This window comes from Tetrao urogallus (assembly GCF_951394365.1).
Source record: "Tetrao urogallus genome assembly, chromosome: 5".
Taxonomy (NCBI): Eukaryota; Metazoa; Chordata; class Aves; order Galliformes; family Phasianidae; genus Tetrao; species Tetrao urogallus.
In genome coordinates this window covers 8,736,298-8,759,495 of record NC_136818.1, presented here as the reverse complement: position 1 = coordinate 8,759,495, position 23,198 = coordinate 8,736,298, and the positions used below count along the sequence as shown (strand labels likewise).

Below are 23,198 nucleotides of genomic sequence, written 5' to 3'. Positions count from 1 at the left end.
TTCTTTATAAAAAACAGCTATCTACAAAGCTAAGACGTGCCTTCTCTTAAAAATATATATTAATGAGTAACATTTGAGCACCCACATCAGGTTTTCTCTTGTAGCATACGTGTTAGTGAGGTATTTAGGCCAAACTGCATTTTCTCAAGCTGAGGAATGAAACTTAATGAACCCAAGGCACAACGTAATTCATGGAATTCCAGCACCGGGCATGAAACGAGATTTGTATTGCTATATTCTGTGAACCAGTCAGTTAAATTTTCTCTGAATTGTAAATATCTATTCCCGAAAGAATGTTTTTCCTCTAAATAGGTTAGCAGCAAGGTAGGAACTGTAATGCATTCAGAATTTAAAATGCATTTATTCCATGTAGGGAGACTCATCGTTCACGAGTTTATAATGTTTGAACTGATTCAGGTAGTATTGTTGTTGGGTGCTTTTACGTAGAGAAAATATGTTTAGCAGTATGCACGACTCTTAAAATCGTGAGGGCAGCAGTCATATAATATGCCAAATAACAGAAGCCTTCTCTCATCCCAATTGCTAAAGCGACGTCACCAGGAAAACGCAGCGCTGCAGGCGATCCCGTGGCTGGGGATTATCTGCATTACCTCACTCGGCTGCCCTCAGCAGTGGGATGAGTCAGAGCATTGCGTACCATCACGTGTGATGAAATGAGATGCAACTGTTCTTTAAAAAACACCCAAGCAGTCATATAAAAACAGTGGGCCAAGATTCACCATCCTTTTTTTTTTTTTTGGTGTGCCTTGGGAGTTGCTTGTTAGCCTATGCATACATGCATATGCATCTGTTGTGTACTGTGCCTCAAGGGAGTGCAGTTTTCCTATAAGTGTTCTATTCCTATTGCATTGGTATTTATATATGGGATTTAGCTGAATAGCACTGTTCATGCATCCCTGCTGCAGCAGACAAAGGACAGGAAAGGCATCTCAGGGTCCTTCTGCACTTCCTCTATGCCTTCCTGGCACTGCAGACTGGAGATATCAGGGACTTCTGTGCAGCCCTGGTGCCATCGCCAAGAAGGCAATGAGACAGCAAGCAATGGCAGATGTACCTGTAACATGTGTCCCACTCTGTCTGTGCCCATGTGTTAGGGCTTGTGTTCACTGCAAGGAGCTGGTTGTCTGCCCCCCGCAGACAGGGTGAGCGATGTTTGTGATGCCTGTAAATGATGATGTACTTTCTTTTCTCCTCTAGCCCGGGTCGCTCGCCAATTTCCTTTGACAGTGAAATAATAATGATGAACCATGTGTACAAAGAAAGGTTTCCAAAGGTAAGGAATCACTTTTTGAATAATGCAGTCAATGAACTTGTGACAAAGCTGAGTTAATTTGTAATACTGTGACGGACCCCTTGTCTTACCTCTGATTTCTGAGCAGTGCAGTTTGGAAGCTGCTTTCTATACATTTCTGTATTAATTCTGCAGTGGAAAAAAAAATAGATAAAATGTATTCAGATAGAAAAGTATGAAAGGCTTTGCGTATTATGTATATACTTTGTATTTACTGAATTTCTCATTTTGGCATTTTCATGTGAATTTTCTCACAATTGGCATGATAAATGAGCATGGGAATGAGGAGAATGGCCATGCTGCGGCTACTCTATCCATTTCACTTGTTTGAGGCCAGCATCTCCATATATTATCATAGAATCATTTGAGTTGGAAGGAACCTCTAAGGGCCACCCAGTCCAACTCCAGTGAACAGGAAACCTACAGATCCATCAGATGCTCAGAGCCCCATCCAGCCTGACCCTGAATGTCTGCAAGGCATTCTCCAACCCTCTGGGCAAACTAACCCTCAGCTTCTGCTTTGAATTCTGACTCTGCTGGAACAAGGATGCTTAGCTTACTTCTGTGCATACTTTAAACAAACTATTTTGGACAGTAATTTAAAAATACTTTGAGTAACATTCTCCCAACATTCTCTGTATAATAACATTAAGTTTGCTTTATACCAATCCAAACTTTTTGGTCTTGGTAGGCTTTACATTTACATATTGGAAATGCATGTTTTCTTTTATAGTCATTCCAAATTACGCTAGAGATTTTGACAAAAGCAAAGCTTGCCACTGGGGCCTTTGGTACCAGAGAAGCAATGAAGTTAAACTTGAGTTTTCAGAAAAGCAAATTATTTCGGTACTGAAGTGATTGCAATGAAAATAAAACGGAGGGTTTTTTGCTTATTTCTTTTAAAGCTGAATATTGAAATCCATGGAATCAAGTTTTCAGAGTTAATGCCTCACTGAAATGAGTGCAGACATTCATCTATCCCAGAGCTGTCAATATGACCATTCCCTTTCTGCTTTACCAATAGTAAAAATAGATGTTGCTCTGGTGACAGAATATCGAGGCCTAAAGTGAAAGAGATGCTGTCTGTCTGTTGCTTGGGGCAATGATTTTCAGATTTCATGCTCTTGCCTACAATTTCTGAGAGCTGCCTTGTATCTCATATCCTTATTTTGGAGACCTGGGAGGAAAGCAGCCTCAGAAGCAGGATATTTTTATAGTCATTTCCATTTTCGAGTAGCATGTCCTGATTGAATGTTGTTGTTTATTCTTGTGAACGCAGCTTTTGCCTACAGAATAATATTTTTATTCAAAGCAAAACACCGTCATTGTATTTTGGACAGTTTTTTAAGCCTGGTGCTTTTTGGGATTGAGGATGTGACTGTAGAACCCTACTTGTCTATGTTTAGATTTTGGGATAGTCAGATTTTAAGAATAATTTTTTTGTTCTGTACTCTTAGGCCACAGCGCAGATGGAAGAGCGGCTGGCGGAGTTTATTGCCTCCAATGCTCCAGAGAACGTGCTGCAATTAGCAGATGGGGTCCTAAGTTTCATCCACCATCAAGTTATTGAGCTGGCTAGAGACTGCCTAGATAAGTCACGTGAAGGTCTCATTACTTCTCGCTATTTCTATGAGCTGCAGGAAAACTTGGAGAAACTTCTCCAGGATGTAAGTGCTCTTGAGAAGTAGAATATGTTATGGTGATGGAAGCTGTAGACAATAAGGCAGAGCTTTGATTTCAGGAGAGGGGAAGGGCAGTGGGGAGGGGTGTCAGGAGACGTGGGGCGTTCCAAGGCGCTGTTGATGCACCATGGGCGGATTTAAGCAGGTCACTTCACCTGTGTACATCTTTGTACAAAGGCTAAATATGCATATGAGTAAGTCAAAGGCAGTCTTCACAATTTATGAAAATTGGGTTCATACAGATGAAGGAAATTACTGAACTTTTCTTTCATGTACTTCAGGACTGTGAATGACTTATTAATTACAATAGTGCCTTCAAGGAGTGAAAGCACCACAGTTTGTAGTGTTGCTATAAATTTTTCATAAAAGATTTTCCTGAGTTGAACTTAATTCAGTTGTGGGTAATTTTTTTACTACTTCGATGTGTTTTGTGGTGTTCAAAGCATTTGAAAATACACAAGGGGGCACAATTTTAATGTGTGCTCAGTATGCTTCAGCTGCTCATTAAAATTGCTCTTTTCCTTTAAGATAAATTCTGAGGGATTTTTTGAAGTTAATATTATGCTGTAGCTGTTGTGAGCAGTCAGTGCTATTACTTATTGCAGGGTTTGGACCTCTGTTTGGGAACATCTTTCTAATTCTCTGCTTTGATTTAAGGAGATAGCGAGCTGCAAGTACAGGATTTGCAAAAATAACAGATTCAGATATTGACTGTCACTGGGAGACCTAGAATCAGTTGTATGCTATAGAAATAAGATCAAGTAGAATCTCAAAAAAAAAAAACAAAAAAACAACCCCAAAAGTCCTTCACTTGGTGATCTGTGCAGTAGGATATATAGTCTTAGGTATATTTTTATAAAATGTGAAAGATTGAGAAGGTGACTGCTTGATCAGTAAGGAAATGAGTAGTGGTAGCTCAGGAACTATCAGGAAGGCCCACAGATTTTCGTAGAATTTTACTGTGAAATTCACACAGTAATTTCAAACCACAGAAAGAACACTCCATTTAATAGGTTGCAGGTTGAGGCTACTTTATGTTGTGAAAATGTATCCGTAGCATAGAGTAATTGGATATGTAAATAATGAGCTGTTTAAATATACCAAGCCAGAAAGCTTTTAAGGTTTCTAGATCTTGGCTTTTGTAATAAAATGCCAACAAATCTCATTAGTTATGGCAAATGAGATACTTTCTCGTTTGGAGCGTGAAATACTGTCTTTTAGTCATTGCTATTGCTTATTGCACCACTGAAACGATCCTGAAGTAGAAAATGAAATAGCTTTTCTTTACTTTGGGAAACATGAACTTGGATGCTATCCTTTACATTTAAAATAGCTATTGAAAAAAAAGAGGACGTCTGGTTATTTATATATTGTGTTGAAGAAATGTTTAGATGATGTACTAAGGGACCTGAAGTTTAGGGGGGAGGTATTGGTGATGGGTGGACGGCTGGACTGGATGATCTTGGACGGCTTTTCCAACCTTGTTGATTCTGTGATTCCATTAGCATGGGGGGTTGCTTAGGGGATGGAACAGGAGCTCAGGTTCCTTCGATGAGAAAGGTGATAGGAGTTGTTTTCTTGGTTGAAGTGCCTCCATGCCAAAGAACAAGGAACACTACCCAAAAGTTCCATGGCTTTATGGAGGCTCAGCCACTGGGAGGAGGGAATGAAGGACTGCAGGTATTTCTGTGCATTCAACAAAAGGAAAAGAGGAAGGTAGTGATATTACACTATGTTCACTGATACTGCACATTGGAAAATTGATACTCTGATTGGAATTGCTTTCTTAATATGAGCCTAAGTGTAAATTTATTGTTTCTTGGCACTGCAGGTCTATTGTTTTGGTTTCCATCTGTATATTAGCTCAATTACAGCGTTGTGACTTGCATATCCCGGGTTACTGGTCCCATGAAACCCCAGGGGAGGATGGTGATTTTAATTTCATGCCCCAGTGGCTACAGTTAGTGACGGATGGGTCTTTCAGATAAGGGAATCGGTTTGTAAATTACCCCTCGCTTCCTCCCGTACACGTGTCACTGGCAATGTGTGCAGGAATGGCATCAGCCTCTCCCACAGCCCCTCAGCTCCTCTCCCCTCCCCTCGAGAGGCGGGGGGGGGGACCCTGAAATGACACTGCCAACCTTCAGACAAGCGTGTCGTCATTGGGAGCTGCTAATGAGGTGTCCCGCATCACACCAAGACACATGGAGGCAGCAGCTCTATATAACCCTGCCTGCTTTGGGGACACTGCTGGGACAGCTGCTAAACAAGACGTCTGTAGGGATGTCAGAGCTGTCCTGGGGGAGAAGGAAGCAAGAAGAGGCAGTGCTGCTGCGGATCTTGGACGAGCAGCGCTGTGCAGAGATGAAGGCTGAGTGGCTGTTCCAAGTTGTGTTTCATTTTTGCTATCCTCTACTCTGTTGTGGTGGTGTTTTTTTTCCTTTTCTTTCTCGTTTGGCAATCATGGTCTGGCTTCTCATTTTCATCACAGACACCTGATTACATTAGTTACATTTTTAAATTATTTTGCCTAAGCTGGGGAAGATGAGAAAGAGAGAAAACAAAAGGACTTGATTAAAAAGAATAAGTTTGCTTCAGCACCATAAGCAGATGCCATAAATGTATATACATCTATTTTCATAATATGCAAGGGGGGAAAGGATATTCCAATTGCATGTCTCATGTTTCATATAATACAAAGTTGTTGATGTTTTATTTATTCATTCCAAAGCAGCTAACCCCTGGTGATCTGGAGTGGCTTTTCAGCTATGAAAGCATTAATTTCTTTATAGAATTCATATTGTAACTTATGAGTTTGGATATTGCATTAAGGGGCACTGAGTGAATACTAAGCACCTTCATTTTGGTTATTCTCTGTTTTATAATTAGAAAATATCGTTTAAAAAAAATCTCAATTTATTTCAATGCTTTCAAAATATTTTTTTGTAAGACTCTTATTACCAGGAAGCATCTCCGATGCTGTTTTCAGGTGATGAACTAGCAATTATGTAGTTTTTCTAGCTATGAATTTCTATTTCCCTGTGTTTTATTGTTCTGCCAGGTGATTTCATGTGTGTTTTGGCTTCTTAGCCATATATGTCTTTTTCTTAGGTGGTTTTAATGAACAATGCTAAACAAACCTTTTCATTTCTTGCTGCACGTTGATAAAATATCACTCCTATAAGCAGCTACTGTCTCATTGCCAGCATAAGAACATTGGTTAAGTTCTGGACTTTGTATTTGTGAGTGTGCTAAAGCCTGTTTTTTGACCTTGGAAAGAAAAACCTATACTTCATTTCAGAGGTTTTTTCATGTCCCTGGAACCATCTTTTGTCACCCTACAGTGAAATATTCTGTTATTTGTGTTTCAGGACTCCCTAAGTAGCCACAGAGGTTTTGAGCAAAAGAAGAGTTAATTGAGTTGCATGGGTATTGGTGCTCAAATTTGTCTTTGCTTTCTACTTTACCCATTTTAATGTATTTACTGCTGTAAAAAGGCATCTCCCTCCTTCCCTTGAAACTAAACACTGAGTTCATACTCAAGTCCTGCAAATCAAAAGGAGAGGACAGGAGTAAAATCTCTGAGTTAGGTTTCTGTATGTTCTTTGTTGGTGTGCTTCGTACACCACAGCATGCAGTACAGTGCTGGAGTTGTTAGGCAGGGTTTATGAAATGGAACTGAGAGAAAACAAAGTTCAGGTTTTCCGTGATGATGAACAGAAGTAGTTGGAATTCCAGCTGAATGCACAGCCTGAAAATAGGTGTAGCTGTTGGTCATTGTCTAGATTTCAGCGTTGTGTGGAAGGTAAAATTGAAAAAATCATTAATCCTGTTTTCATTACAAAAAAAAAAAGTCACATCATATCAAATACAACTTAAAGGTGATATAATGCAAGTAAAGCCTTCGAAATAGCTCTTCCATGATAAAAGGAGTCAGTTGGAATGGGAAAGCTGTATGTAACTTGGCATCCTTGAGTGAGTGAGATCATTGCCTGGCCTGACTCCGTCATGACTTTGCTGCTGAATTACAGCGACTGAGCTTTGACATATATAAATGAGCAGTTCTCTGCTAGGACACAATGTGATGTGCTGCTCTCCACAGGCCCACGAGCGATCCGAGAGCTCCGAGGTTGCCTTTGTTACCCAACTGGTAAAGAAGCTGATGATCATCATAGCGCGACCAGCTCGGCTGCTGGAGTGCCTGGTGAGTCTGGGCCTTGGGAGAGACACCTCAGGAGATAAGGAACGCAAGAGAAGGCTTTAAATTCTCATGGAAATTAAATCGATTTTCCTTTTTTTTTGGGGGGTAATTTGTTAACATTTCACTAAAAAATTTTGGAAGAATCTTCCTTTCTCATTGCTCCCAAATGATGAATGATGAGGTTTGTAGGGGCAGAACTACAGTAATTTTGTGATCTTGCAGCAGTGCTTTTGCACCCAAATGTTGTTGTAGATTTCCAACTATATCTATTGGTGCAGTAAAAGAGATCACACCTGCTTATAATCTTTGCTTTCCAAGTATACCAAACCTGAGCTGAAAGGATAATCCACCACCTACCCTGTAACAGTATTTCTTATACAGAGGTTGAAATATTCTGCTGGTAGATTAATAATTTTATTAACAATTCTATTAGTGATTTCTAATATTGGGACTGTTACAAAATGAGGTGAATGGGTTTATGGTTTGATTAGAAGTGATATTTGAAAGTAGGAGAGCTTCATATTGGCTTATCTCACCTGTCAGAGAGGGCAAAAGATACTTCAGCCCTCTTTAGACCTCTCATTAGGACATCTCAATGGCAAAGGTAAACTGGGGGTCCAGGTTAACACTTACATTATGATGAGCATATTATCTGATAGTTTGGTTTTCATTAACATTCCTGCTGTCCTTGTCATGTTTTGAATGGCAGATATACAGCCAGCAGACTATAGATGTGCACTATTTTTGCAGAGCAGAATGAAATGCTTGCTGAGCCCAGAATTAGCTTTGAGTGTTTCTGGGGAATCCAGATAATTCAACCCACTCTCTCTCTCTCTCTCTCTCTCTCCTGTATAGCAATCTGGTAATTGTAAAGCTGAATCATGTGCCCCTCTTTCTGTCTGTCTCACCACCTTGCTTTAGGAGTTTGATCCTGAAGAGTTCTACCACTTGTTAGAAGCAGCAGAAGGCCATGCCAAGGAAGGACAAGGAATTAAGTGCGACATTCCTCGATACATTATCAGCCAGCTGGGACTCACCAGGGATCCCCTGGAAGGTGAGAGCTCCGGTTCTGTACTCACCACACTACTGAGAGGATAACCAGATCTCCAGACTCTTAACTCCTGGTCATCACAAGCTCAAGGAGCCTTTTTTTTATTATTGTTAGTTAACTTATAGGCCATTTTTCTTTATTTTCCTGTTTGCTGTCAAATTCCAGACTGTCCTTTCCATCCCCACATCTCAGAGGAGTATTGCCGGGTTAAGGACCACGCATCACAATTGACAGTTCTTTACTTATGGTGTTAATAATGTCTGCCTGTATTATAGCTAAAAAAATGATAGAAAATGGCTTTATGATGTAACTGTTTTCTCTGGGCTATTGGTCACTAAAATTAAATATATTATTTCTGTTCTGCCACTGCTGGAGTGCTACTGAGTTGGATTCAGTCATTTGTTCAGTTCATTTGTTGTCCTCTCTGGGAGAAGTTGAGGTTTTCCATGAGAAGCCAGGATTAGTGCAGATTTTTGAGTGGAATGTTTTTATTTCTACATCTTAAATAGCAGTGAAACCGAAAAGACTAGATTATATCCAACACAGTGCGTCACCAGAGTAGGAAGAAGAGTGCCTCGTTGGATTGTCTGATAAATGAATACTTCATGTGAGAATAGCAGCAATATCGATGCATGATTCAGTGGAGAGTTGATATATTCTGAATTTTCTAAAGTAGGTCTGTTATAAACATAACGTCAGTTAATTGGGAGTTCTCTTGGATATAAAAGTGTTTATTTCTGTTCCCAAAAGATATTTTCCCAGACAGTTCATGATAATTAACATGAATTTATATTCAGAGTAAGTCTAGTTTGTGATGAAGATGATTTATTTTACTCCTTCCAGCTTTAAGAAATGTTGGATATTGCGCTTCAACATTTCATACACTTCTAAGAAGCCATACAAATTTGCTTTTTACCTGTTACATCCAGGTTTGATCAGGTCTGTGAGATTACAGTGCTTTTCAGGTTCCTGTATGAGTAATGTTTTAGAAGAAAGTAACAGCTTTTCTGCTAGGTCCCAGAATTGCAAACAGTAACTTGAATATGTTGTAAATGTAGATGGCCCCAGAAGATCCTGACTTTGGAATTTGTGAGTTAATATTTCTGTCTGGCACTTTGCTAACCGACTTTCTCCTATGACAAGTTTTACGAGCACGCATGGCTTGCTCAGCAACAATAGAAAGTGTGACAGAGACTGGAGATTGCTGCAGAATATTTCAGCGATTGAACCGTACTTTTTGTTTCCTCAAGAGAGCATAATTTTAGCATAAATTAGTAGTCTGGATAGGTCTAGTTTAACTTGTACGGTGTTTACCCGAATGACAGTGACAGGTTGACTTCAAGTGAAGAGCTCTTCGGGAAAATTTATACCAAAGATTGCTAAATGCAATTTAATAGCATTTGTTGAAATCTGACATTAAAGAGAAATTTTCTTTGATCCCTGTCATGGGAGAGAACCTTTCCATCACTAATTCCCCTTACTAAAGTCAAATTTTCTTTAGAAATGTGTGGAGATGTTAAGGTGCCTTATTTCCTTTCTGTAAGGAGGGCACCCAGAAATGTCAGTGATGTCTGTTCAGAGACCAGTAGTTAATGTAGGATTTAGTTCTGCAAAGTTTATAGCATCTCCTAAGACAGCTGAGTTGCCTAAACTAACTGCATTTCTCACAGTTAGCTGCTACTCAGCGTTTTGCAAACTCAGACACATTTCATGGAGAGAGGTTGTATGAAATGTAATTCTCTTTCTTTTCTGGAGGACAGAGGTGCCACGGGGCAATATGCTTGGAATAGGTTTAACATTACCTAGCCAGCAGTTTCCCCTAACTTGCATTTGTTGCTTATTTTAGAAACCATCTAGAATAAGTGATGCTGAGATTAGGGCAATTAATTATATTAACCTCTATATAAAAGATTGCCTACAGTTTACAGGATGTTAAAGGTTAGCAGTGTATAATTGGGGTGACTTTTTATGGAGGGGGGGAAGTATGTCCTTCATAATCTACAAGCACCCATTGAAATCCTGTTTGTCTTGTACAAACAAAGAGAATAGTGTTTGATTGAGATCATTAGGAGTAATCTCTCCTCTTTCTTTTCAGAAATGGCCCAGCTGAATAGCTATGACAGCCCAGACACTCCTGAGACAGATGATTCAGTCGAGGTAAAGCAGTAATACACTCAATACTGTCTGGCGCTCTTTTTTTTCTCTGCAAAGAGGTAGTCTGCAATAAAGGATGAATGATAATGCAAAGTAATTTTAATTAAAAGAGGAGAAAAGTGCTGACATTCAAAAGTGCACATTAGAACTAAAGTATACACTTATAAAAATGTGCAAATCTCAGTAGTGTGGAGGTGAAATCACTGAAGATGCAAACAGGCATTAGCATCAGATTTTGTTGATGTTTCTTCAAGTTGCGCATAAGAATCATTTGGAGAAACTTTATTTGCATTTGTAAAACATGATGAGAATTGAAGAGAGGTGACATTAGTATCAACTGGTGGAAAAACTAGTTATATAACTCATTAATTTTCAAACGTCTGTAGTTTTTTAGTTTATTTGTACTTAAATAATATTGGAAAAGGTCCAAGCCCTCTGATTTACCATGCTAATGCTTGTGGGGCGAATGCGCAGGGCTGCTGGGAGTACTGACAGTTATCCCAAAGCTGAGGGCTCCTGAGCTTTAGAGATGGATTGAGATTGGATGAATGATACTCAAAGAAGAAATGGACAGAAAGAAGTGGCATATAGAATGAAGTTGTTCCTGCAGTCCTCATTTCTTTTTCTTTGCCTTCTTTCCCCAGAGCCGTGGAGCCTCCGTCCAGTCAAAGAAAACTCCATCCGAAGAGGAGTTTGAAACTATTAAACTGATCAGTAATGGTGCTTATGGGTAAGACGTTCTAGGTTTTGTTTTAGAAGAAAATACTGCTGTCATTCTACCCAGCAAGGCATTATAGCAAAGCTAAGGAAGTGAATGGATTCGAAGCATAAATGAATTTTGCCGAGGTCTTGAGCTCCACACTTGCGATGTCTTCTGCGTTCTTGGTTGAGATGCCATTTCTTTTATGTGTTCTGGATTTCTTACCCTATACCCCCATACCTGGAAGTGGTTCCCAACTATGACAGCCTTAACATTGTACTGAACTGATAGTTCACCCACCCCCCTAGTTTACTGTGGGATTTCCTAAACAATGGGTGGTGGTAGTTTTGGGGTTTTTTTTTTAAGGGAGTTTTAAGAGTCTGAGAAAATTATTTTGTACCCATTTCTTTACTGCTTATCAAGGCCTCCCTGCCTGAATTTCCTTCAGTGATGAGTATTGAAGTCCTGTGATTTCTGTTTGTGTGAAGGCTACCTCAGTGGGTGTGGGTAACGTTCTGTAGTTATATGTTATCAGTGACTCAGTCAAACAGCAGGAACATTGAGGAAGGCTTTGTTTATAGTTTTCCATTCTTCCATTTATGATTATGTTTTTGTGGCTGTTTGTGAGCTCTTCAAATACATTGGGGTGAATCTGCTGAAATCTGTCATACTGTAAGAGTGCTGTTAGATTTTGTTATTCATTGAAGAATCAAGGATGAAGCTGCTGGTCAGTTAAAACCTGAACTAGTTGTACAGTCTATCCAGAATTTGAAAGATTCCTGACTCTTTATCATTACCAGGGATATTCATATTCATTAGGCCATAACTAAGAGCAGTGATTCAGTAGGTAATAACCAACAAAACTTAAGCATGTGCTTGAGTATTTTGTTGAAGTAAGTGCATATTTAACTGCAAATTTAAAAAAAAAAACGGTGGAAAAAGTGCATTTTTTGGTCTTTGAAGACATGATGGAGCATGTTGAAGCTCCATATTGTCAGATAAGAAGCTTTTGTATGTTTTCAGTCGTATATCTGCTTAGCCTCTATGGTTTAAACATAAATTTTCAAAAAGTGGGGAGAGGTGTAGTTCTGCTGTTACTGATTCCTGTCTCCATGCTGGGTGTGTTTTATAGTCAGCTGCTTGTGAGACAAAATACCATGTTAAATGTAATATACTCTAGAGAAAAGGAAGCAAGTACTGATTCAATCAGGCAGGGAAACTGGATGAAAATTTTATTTGCAAACTGTAATATTAATGTGCAGGAATCTAATGATCTGCAAATGATAGAAATGTAAGAGATACTGAAGGAAATCCCTGGTGACAGTGTTGCATCAAGTTAATTTTATGGAGTTTGGAAAGCAATCATGCTGATTTCATACTTTTTTTGGACTTTTTTCTTTCTTTTTTTTTAGTGAAATGGTGACTATAGTGTTGAAAAATATAAGCCCTATCGCACTGATACTTAAAGAAATTTGTGATATTTGTGCCTGAAATATATAATTTTACTTTTTAGCCACATCCACAAAAATGTTCCGTAATTCTCAAAGGCAGAATAGGTTTTGAAGGGCAGCATTGTGGCGTTCCTCATTTTCTAGGGGAGAAGATAGGCAATGAGATGAGATTTTATGGAATCACAGATAGTCAATCAGAATCCATCCAGAAGAGTTATCATCCACTGTTTTTTTAAATAGTTCAAACAGAAGATGGACCTTTTTTCTTGGTATGTGATTTTCCAGAGCGGTGTATTTGGTGCGCCACAAGACCACCCGTCAACGTTTTGCCATGAAGAAGATCAACAAACAGAACCTAATTTTGAGAAACCAGATCCAGCAGGCATTTGTTGAGAGAGATATCTTGACGTTTGCTGAGAACCCCTTTGTAGTCAGCATGTTCTGCTCCTTTGAGACCAAGCGCCATCTGTGCATGGTTATGGAGTACGTGGAAGGTATGTTTGTCATAACCTACAAAGAGCAAATGGCTCCAAGGATGTACACGTAGCATGTATACAGCGTGTTTCATCTCAAAGGATGCTGTTTCCAAGTGATTTATAAGAAATGTGCTTTTGGATGTGATACTGATGAGCACACTGCTCTGATTGCAGAAAATGGGAAGAATATCTTAGGTGTGTGCTGTTTCTTTCTTCGTGTAGAGTGAGGTCAGTCAACCCTGCAGCTACAAGGGAGGTGATGAAATCCTTTTAAGTAAGAGTATATGGACTGCTTTGGCTGGAGAAGTGAGTCATTCTACCCCTAGTATAGCTTGGCATAAGAAGATACTTCATTTGTGAATCCCAGTGACTAATCCAACATGATCACAGTGGAGATGAGGAATTATAAAGCCACATGTAGAAAAGCTGTTGGGGTCAGAAGTCAGTATGAACTTTCCAGTCCTCACTGGAAAGAGATCCTCCTGCTCTCTTAGGGGATGGTATGGCTGAATCCGTAACACTAAGATTTTTGTATTTATTTGAAGTTCAAGAGGGAGTTTTGAGTTCCATATAACAAGGTTGAAGGAGACGGATTTTGGGAAGCTCTCTGTAGTTATCTAGTACTGTTGTGCTGTAGCCATTCTTTTTTGTTGCTGACACTTGCCATTTCACTGTGCCGTATTTGGAACTTATTTCTAGGGGGTGACTGTGCGACACTTCTCAAGAACATCGGTGCCCTGCCTGTTGATATGGCGAGGATGTATTTTGCTGAGACTGTTCTAGCGTTGGAGTACCTACACAATTATGGGATTGTTCACCGTGACCTAAAACCTGACAAGTAAGTCTTGAACTCTTCCAAAGCTGTACGATGAGAGCCAGTTCTTCAGAGGCTTTCTTCACAGGCAAGAGCATGAGATGGCTAGAGACAGTACTGATTCTTGATGACATCTAACATGCAGGAGGTTTTAGGGAGTCTCTTGCTATTGATGTGTAGAACCAAGCAGACACAGAGGGAATAGGATGAACATCTTCAAATATTACCTTAGAGCTGTTGCTCCACTGCTGAAACATGGCAGAAAGCAGCCTGAATTCTGCCTGCCTTAGCTGCTCCACGATGTTCTGTTTCATAGAAGGTTTATTCCAGGAGTTTATGAGAACACTGGGAACATGCTTAGCATTGCCTTGTGTTCTTCTGTTTTTAATTCATTTTGGGAAACAATTAATTGAATGTTGGATTATTTTGCTTCTCTTTCTTCTAGTCTCCTGATAACTTCCATGGGTCACATTAAACTTACAGACTTTGGACTGTCTAAAATTGGGTTAATGAGTCTTACAACAAACCTTTATGAGGGACACATTGAAAAGGATACCAGGGAATTTCTGGACAAGCAGGTAAGCTTGAACTTACTGTTTTTACAATGGGAGGAAAAGATACGAGTCCTTTCTTCTACCTGTGCACCAGTTTGTATTGTTTTTTGTTTCAGTTCCTTGTTTTAAAGTGGTGTGCTTCAGCTCTTAGTTCAGGACATCAAAGGTGTGCTCTGGGCTACAACAGTTCTTTTAGGGATGTAATACAGCTTTTGCTGGAAGGTTGTTTCGCAGTCTCCCCCTTCTGGTGCTTAGAAAGTTTGTGGCAAGTTCCCATAGGCTCTTGTAATTTTGTCTGATGGCTTAATAATTGATTTTCATTGCCATGGTGTTTGCTAGGGGTCTCTTTCCCCCTTAGCCTTCATTTTGCTAGGCTTAACCAGCCAAGTTCTTTTAGATAATGGGATAGATTTTCCTTTGATTAATTAATAGCTCTTCCTTGCACCTGTTTCAGCTTGATTTCCTGGGCATCTTTAACAGGAACTATATAATATATTCTGGATACAGGTTTCTGGTGCCATGTATAATGGGATTAAAAAGTGCTTATCTCTTCTGAAAATACCTAGGATCACAGCAGAATTTTCTTGTTTTTCTGTGCCTAGTGTTAATTCATAATCATCCTGTGGTAAACTAAGAGCACACACAGGACCATGTCTCCTTTTGCTTCTGAATCATGGTATTTTTTGTAGCAGGTGTTCTCTGGTCACTAGTTCATGGTCTTGCATTTTGCAGTATTATGTTTTTTTACAGCTGTTTTGCTTCTGTTGTTGATTTGAAGCCCAAGGCAACCTGGTACTTCCAACATGAAGTCCTTAGCGGTTGTGCCAGCTGTACATCCCAAGTTTAAATGATGACGTTTATCACCACGCTGAGTTGCTAATTCTGCATCAGTGGGACTAAATTCTGCTGATGCAGAGAAGTGGGAGTTGTGTCAAAAATTCAGTCCCTGATATATGTAGTCATACCAGTAGCAATCCGTCAAGCAGATAGACGTATGCAGACAGAATATGATTTGAATTTGGCAATCTGAAGGTGATTGCTTTCTTGTGTGTTTCTCTCGAGGTCTGTGGGACTCCGGAATACATTGCCCCAGAAGTGATCCTCCGGCAGGGCTACGGGAAGCCGGTGGACTGGTGGGCCATGGGAGTCATCCTGTATGAGTTTCTGGTTGGCTGCGTTCCTTTCTTTGGTGACACACCTGAGGAGCTGTTTGGACAAGTGATCAGTGGTATGTTTCTGTTCTGCTCGTGTTCTGCTGCAAAGTAAATGCTTGAAAATATTGAGGTTCAATAGTTTGCTCAGGAAAGACTAGATGTAAAGCAAAGGCTTTTTAATTTGCAAGCATTTATCTTTGTGTCAAAGTAACATCTGTCTTGATTCCAGCTATTGAAAATTGTCGAGTACTATCTAGCTTAATAGCTCTGTCATTTCTCAATGAATATGCCACTGAAAACATTTCCTATTGGGAGTGCTTTCTGAAACAGTACATTTTTAACACACTTGGCAAATATCCTTTGTAAGAAGTGAATTTCAGTGAAGAAATAAACTTAATGTATGAAATGCTTACCTGCAAATTGTTCGCTCTGTTCCAAGTCTAACTAGTGTGGAATGTGTGGGCATGAGGTACAGCCACAGTATTGTCAGTGTCATTGTTTATGGATTGTCATGGAAGTCCCATTTCATACTTATTAATAGAGTTCTTAATGCTTTTTTCTCCTCCACAAGCAGTGCTTGGATTGACAGCAGCTCTAGCTGAGGCTGGATTTTATGCATTTTGGAAAATGTCAATGCTTGAATTATGTTAAGTATGCAAGCTGCTGAATTCAAGGTATTTGCAATTCTGGGGAAGTACTGAGCACTGCATTTTACGGTGTAGGAATGTGAATGGTTATTCAAATTGGTCATGAAGCAGGTAGAAAATGTCAAGTCTTTTTTTGTCCCCAGATGAAATTGCCTGGCCAGAAGGTGATGATGCACTGCCACCAGATGCCCAGGACCTCATTTCTAAGCTCCTCCGCCAGAATCCTCTGGAAAGAATGGGGACAGGTAGGGGCCTAGCGTATAGGAAATGCCAGAAGCATGAAAAGAAGCTACTGTGGCTGTGAGGCACACCAATCCATGTTGAAAAATCCTGGTATAGAGCTGGGGAAAGCTTTATGCTGGATTTGATGAAGCTCTGAAAAGTAATGCGCACACAGTTCAGGCAGGCTGCCCAGAGAATGTGGTGCCCCATCCCTGAAGGTGCCCAAGGCTGGGCTGGATGGTGCCCTGGGCAGCCTCATCTGGTGGGGGCAGCCAGCCCAAGGCAGGGGGTTGGAGCTCAATGATCTTGAAGGTCCTCTCCAACCCAACCTTCCTATGATTCTAAGAAATATTACTGTATTGTCTGGAAAACAAGGAAAGGGCACCATCAAGTTCGTAACTTCTCAAATCTCTACTGTTCTAGTTCAGGCTTGAGGATTTTGCCTCAATTCGAGCAGTGCATGATCAGATTTCTTTGCAATTCCTTCAACTGGGGGCTTAATCCCCTACACTGAAGTGAGCTCATGGGCGTGATAAAATAAATGAAAACTCACGTGTTCTTAGAGGGCTACTGGAGAATCCTTCAAACATGCAACAAAGTCTGATAATCTGTTTGGCAAAGTCAGATACGTACGTTAATCTTTTTGTATTATAATATCAGATTTGAAGTTTTATGAGCCAATGCTTCTCATTTCCTGGTAGTAAAGAAATACCAACAAACTTCAACAGCCCACTTGTTTTAAAATCATTTGTCCAACGTGGGTTGGACAGGTTATCTGTTTTGTTGACTTGATTTGTCTGATTTAATTTTGGATTTTTGATTGGAAAACCACAATTTAAGGATAAAAAAAACCAAAAATGTATAGCAATTACAACAGGCATGTATTCAGCAGACCTAACCCATGTGCATATGAGGGTGATGAATAGGTCATGAATTAATAATATAATCAGATGATTTTCACATGTTTTTTTCTACTTGAAATCTGTGTACTTGAAAGGTTTTTCTGTCACAGAAAAGATGTAGAGTTTCTTGCCTTACAACGTGAGTTGATGGACTGATTTTCTGATTTCTTATATACCTGTAATGCTGAGATTGCTGTTCCACTTGGCATCTCTTACTGCCACTGGCACTCAGCAAACCTTTCATCTCCTTTCCTCTGCTATTCTCTTTTTAAAAAAGGCAGTGGCATCTTTTATGAATATTAATTTCATCTGGAAAAAGAATAAGCCCGCATGCTAGCATGCAGATAATCCTTCTTAGTTTTTCCTTTTGTGTACTTACGAGGTTAATAACTCAGAAGATAGTAGTTAAAAGATACTAATTCAGGAAGATACGTAAGCCCTGCCTTGATTTAAGCAAATGGATGAGTTTGTGAAAGTGGAGCTACTCGCATGCTAAGTACCTTTTAGTTTGTTCTTTTTATTTAGCTATGAGCAAGGCGGTATTTAGAGTTTGGAAAATTCAAATTAATATGTTAATTAGTTCTTAATCTTGCAATTTTCTGTAGAATGTAATAACAGATGCTGTCTTCCTGCCCGTTTAGTCATGTGTTGTCATTAAATATGAAGAGGAGGTAGGAAGGGAGAAATATCATTCAGATTTTACCCTGTATAACCACTTTGGTAAAAGGATGAGTTGTTTCTCAAAATTCCTGGAAAAAGTACGACTTAAACGTACTCAGGTACATTGTTGCAGACTCTTGATATTTCTAGGGTTTGTTTTTCTTGTTATGCAAATGCTGAAAGAAATAGCCTGCAATAAAAGATTCTTCTTTCAGGTAGTGCCTTTGAAGTGAAACAGCATCGGTTCTTTAAGGATTTGGACTGGAATGGATTACTTCGGCAGAAAGCTGAATTCATCCCCCAGTTGGAGTCCGAGGATGACACAAGCTATTTTGACAGTAAGACTGAAGATTAGGCATAAACTGCATCATACTTTTTGTGCCTGCTTCATTTCTGAAATTGTCCAAGATAAGACATTGTTAGAAATTGAATAGAGCGCTGGATGGAAATTACTTCAGAAAGTTTCTGTAGAATGCCAAGTAAGGCTTCTTTGAAAGCAGATGAGTTTTAAATGAAAAAACGTCGCTGTTGAAGTCAATTGGCCTTTCAGTGGTGCCTGTGAACTTGCCAGCCGTGGCCCAGCAGAGAGATGCTGTGTTTGTTGTGCTCGATTTATCGCAGTACTTCCAAAGCGTTTGGTGTATCCAACTTCCCTGAGTTTTTGAGTGATATATTTTTTTCCCTATCAGCTGTTTTCAGCTAACCCAACAAAAAACCACAACCCTGTTTGGGGGACAGGCTTTTAGCCTAGGGGTACAGGTAGGGGAGGGGACGTGCTCAGCAGGTTATCGGGATGACTTTGATGCAATCACTGTATAAAGGCTGGGAGCCTCACATCAAGAAGTATCTCACACAAACATTGATAAAAGCTGGCACTGCTGTTACAAACCCTAATGCAGAAAATTTTAGAATTTATAAAAGTAGCTTTCTGGCTGATACAGTGCAGTAAATTTGGCTCAGTACAGCTATCAGCTTTCTGTAGCCAAACTTATTAACGTCCCCCTCTGCAAAATCTAATGTGGCTGGCTTAGAATTACAGTGCTGCAAATCTCATAGCACAAAATCTCTTTGGAGGCAGTTTAGATTTTTTGCATTAAAAATAGCTTTGCATATTGGCTGCTTGCCCATTTTCTTTCATAAAATCTAATCCTTTTCTAGTTCTGGAAGGGAGGAGAGGAAATATTTTGAGGGGTAAATATTTTTATTTTTTAAAGAAGGCTTGCATCTATGTATGCAGGATAGGCTTCTTGCGATCATAAAGCTGTTGATTGGAAATTGGGGCAATGAATTATTTCCTTGTTTCTTTCCATAGGATTGTGTGCCTTAGGGAAGAAATATTCTTACTACAAAGGGTCTGCAGGATTAGACACACAGAGAATTTGTGCTGAGTATCAGCATTTCAAGCATAATATAGCTGATGATATAAGATAAATTCAGTAGGAAGGAGGTATTCTTCCTTGCTATGTGTACAGGGTGAACAAAACTGCCTGAATATGTTTCACTGTTATAGAGAATACACATCATGGCATAAGAACACTTAGAGTTTTTTGTAAGTGGACAAGTAGGAATTGATACAAAGGCCATTCTGGGGTAAGCACATATTGCTTGAGGTATATCAATACTTCATGCACTGATGAAATCTGCCATGCCTGGTTTGCAGCCCGTTCTGAACGGTACCAACACCTGGATTCAGAAGAGGAAGAGGACACTAATGATGATGATCATGTGGAAATTCGGCAGTTTTCCTCGTGCTCACCAAGGTTTAGCAAGGTAGGAGCCTTGTAGAAAACACAAATCTAGAGAGGAACACTGTTTTTGAGGCTTTGGTGCTTCGTATGAGGTAGATTTTAATCACGCAGATGATATGTGGGAATCACACAGAGTTTAGTATTTGCTGAGGAGGGAAAGAAATCTGTATGTGTTTGTTAGCTCTGTGGTAGTTTGTGACCTGCTAGAAGGTGGGTGAAAGGCTAATTGGTGAATGACATTTTGTGTTTCTTAGTGTTTTGCTAATATGCGGGGCATTGCAGAGGTCTGTTGTGTATCTGAGTGATGTTTTTACTATGACTTGGATGCTGGCGTAGGGAGCGTCCAAAACTTGTTTGCTTTGAACAGACGCTGTTCTAAAAAGGGTGTTCTAATAGGTGACAAGGTGGTATTAGGATGAGGACTGATGTTGACATTTTGGAATAGTGGTCTAATATTGAAGGGATCCCATGCAGTAAGAGTAAATGCAAAGTTCTACACCTGTGCTATTCATTGTTTTGAACAAAAGGTGAGGTGACAGTTTGAAAGAAAAGGATCGTGTGTTAAATATGCCAGGCTGTTGAGGCAAAAAGCAGCTATTATAAGGAGTGGGAAAGAATGTTTTCTGCAAGGCAAATGAAGTAATCCTTTCTATGTGCTTAGTAGTAGGTGCAGCTCAGCTAGAGTGCTTTGTCCTGGGAAACGTTCTCAAAAATAAATGTGGACTGGTAAAGAGAGTCCGGAGGAAAGCAAAAAGAATTATCCAGGGTCTACAAAGGATAAAACCTAAAGTGTTCTAGAAGAAAGGGGGTACATTATTCTTCCTGTTCTACCCAAAATAGGTATGGAAACATGGGTGCAAAGGAGTTGTGCAATAGATGGTAAGAAGAAGTTTCCAATGTTGAAAATTAATTAAGCACTGGATTGCCTGGGGAGCTGCTAGAATTTCCATCACTGGTGGCTTTTGAGAACAGGTTGGAAAAACATCTGCCAGGTGATTGAAAGAGAGTGGTTCTGTTCTGAGGCAGGGGAATGGACAGGATGCCCTGGGAATGCTCCTTCTCGCTGTGCTTTCTGGATTCAATATGCCTTACTCAGGCCTGTGCAGTTCTCTCATTCTGCTTCGGATGATCTGAAATAAAAAACTGCTATCCCAGATATTTCAAAGTAGTAAAACTCCACTTAGCTTGGATAAAACAGATTATGTTTGGGAGAGACAGAAAGGAGAAGAAATGCTCTTTTAAGGCCAGCCTGCTCTACAAACAGTATTCCAACTTCTTGGGGAGACGGAAGTAGCATTTTATTTAGGGACACTGAAAGATTTCAGTTTTTCATGACAGTTCCTCCAGATTTCCACTGTTGAAGTCAGTTTTGAAGCACTATTGCATTCTTCTTTGTCTTCGGATGGGCTACAGTAGCTTAAGTAGCAGTTAACATTAATTTTATGGAGCTGCTCCTGATTTGCATGGCCAAAAGTGTGTTTAAAATTGGACCTGAGGATTAGTTGGGATTTTGAAAAAGTTCTCGTGAGCGTGTAAGAGTTTCTTTTTTCTGACTTTTCTCACCACAAGTATTATTCTTCTGTTAGAATGAAGCTTTTCTTTAGGGTTCAATGTTTTTGCCACAAAGAGAAAAAGTTCACTTTTAATGAATTTATTTTAAGACCTGGAAAATTATACAGCATTTGTAATGTGGGAGGCATAAAAGGCTCATTATATTTTGAAATTCTTGTCTGACAATTCAGCCATATGATTTATTAATAGTTATCTTGTTGATGCTCTGAATTTTTAATAACATTATTTTCATTAATCTCTTCTTATGTAAATTAGGTCCACAGTCAAGTGTAGTTTTAAAAGGATGGCTTTTTTTTGCTTAATCATTTAATTATTTAAAGACGGCTGTAAAACCAAGAAAGGCACTTTCATTAAGCTGTCAGCATTATAGTAGATTCCTTGAGGAGGGCAGGACTTTTTTGTTCTGAAAGAAGCTCGGGGCAATGCTGATAGACTGCTGATAATGAAATGGGGTCATGAGCGTGATGCCTATCACTGAATTGAATTTGTGTAGTAAGATTTCAAGATGCAGATGCCAGCCTTCCAGGCTGGAGGAGTCTGCTTGTGGAATTTTTCTCCGTGGATTTGAGAGCTGTTATAAGCAAACATCAATGAGTTTCCATAAAAATCTTGGTGTTTCTGTGGTGTGATGGGCTGATTTCGGAGGACAGGTGTTGGGTGCCATTGTGGAAAAGCACATTTATTCAACGTTTCTGAAGGTTGCCTTTTTCCTTTTCTCCCTGGCACGCTTTGAGCATGTCACACCTGCACTGCATTATTTAGTCCAAGAGCATTGCCACGGCCATACTGCCAGGGAATGTCTTCCATTGGGGGGAAAGATTGTGCCCCTTGATCAGAAGAGGGCCAGGTAAGGTAAATATGCTTTCTCTGTACAGAGGGCTCTTCTGCTTTGTGCAGGTGTACAGCAGCATGGAACGCCTCTCCATCCACGAAGAGAGGAAAACTCCACCACCAACCAAACGGAGTCTGAGTGAAGAAAAGGACGACCGGCTGGACAGCCTGGGTGGCTTGAAGAGTCGGGACCGCAGCTGGGTGATCGGGTCTCCTGAAATGTAAGTCCAGCACGACTCAGTACTTGAGTTTATGAGAAAGACTGACCTGTGCCAAAACTCTGTGTCCTCTGTTAGGTCAGGAATGCTTCACGTGATACATTTCCACAGGTGAAACCCAGTGAGTGGAATAAATAGTTGAAAACAAATGTCCATATATGTATCCATTTAAGCACCAATCTTTCCTAAATTTATAGCAAATACTTTAAGTGAATTTAAAGGAATTCTAACTTTCAGTAGAGTTTTCATTTGTGAAAATACTCACTATGTTGGAGATGTACCAACAGCAGATTTTTCTTCAACATCAGAGAATCCAAAGTCTGTTCTTTTTTTGTCATTTGTCATACATTAGAGAAACTGTTAGTCAAAGAGCATTAGTTAGAACTGTCCAAAGTTTCCAAAGTTCAGAATATCCCCCCCAAAATCTTTTGTTCTAATAAAAAACATCAGGAAAATATACAAATGCCCAGAATTTGGATAGCCACCACATTTCCAGCATAACTGAAAAAATTGTCAAACTTGTCCTCAAAAAGGACTCTGTCATTTTGTACAACTTCTGTAAAGCTTTTACACTGAAATTTGGCATTGGAAAGATCATAGAATGTGGTTGTGATCTAGTCTGTATGACTCCATTCAAAAAACATTTTATAGATTATGCTTTCAACTGGTGTTCTTGAATCAAGCCTTCCTGGCTTGAAGTTCACAGCCGCTTTGAAAGAAAAATTAATGTAATACCGAAAGGAACATGGACGGTGACTGGTATTTTGCCATTGTGAATTTTGTAATATTTGTTATCATATTTATTGCATTATATTTTTCTTCAGTTTTATTCCTTGTTTGCTTAGAAGC

General features: G+C 39.6%; 1 protein-coding gene across 1 annotated transcript in view; it reads left to right on the top strand.

Moving 5' to 3' along the window:
• MAST2 (microtubule associated serine/threonine kinase 2) overlaps nucleotides 1-23,198 on the top strand; it is a gene marked incomplete at both ends in the record, with an annotated part of 161,343 nt that overhangs the window by 127,445 nt on the left and 10,700 nt on the right. The window contains 14 exons of the mRNA XM_079535767.1: nucleotides 1,219-1,294; nucleotides 2,770-2,979; nucleotides 7,097-7,198; nucleotides 8,117-8,249; nucleotides 10,342-10,403; nucleotides 11,045-11,130; nucleotides 12,837-13,045; nucleotides 13,727-13,865; nucleotides 14,287-14,419; nucleotides 15,458-15,623; nucleotides 16,340-16,441; nucleotides 18,196-18,318; nucleotides 19,641-19,750; nucleotides 22,198-22,352. Coding sequence (XP_079391893.1) covers nucleotides 1,219-1,294; nucleotides 2,770-2,979; nucleotides 7,097-7,198; nucleotides 8,117-8,249; nucleotides 10,342-10,403; nucleotides 11,045-11,130; nucleotides 12,837-13,045; nucleotides 13,727-13,865; nucleotides 14,287-14,419; nucleotides 15,458-15,623; nucleotides 16,340-16,441; nucleotides 18,196-18,318; nucleotides 19,641-19,750; nucleotides 22,198-22,352 — 1,806 coding nt within the window. The remainder of the gene's footprint in view (nucleotides 1-1,218; nucleotides 1,295-2,769; nucleotides 2,980-7,096; nucleotides 7,199-8,116; nucleotides 8,250-10,341; nucleotides 10,404-11,044; nucleotides 11,131-12,836; nucleotides 13,046-13,726; nucleotides 13,866-14,286; nucleotides 14,420-15,457; nucleotides 15,624-16,339; nucleotides 16,442-18,195; nucleotides 18,319-19,640; nucleotides 19,751-22,197; nucleotides 22,353-23,198) is intronic.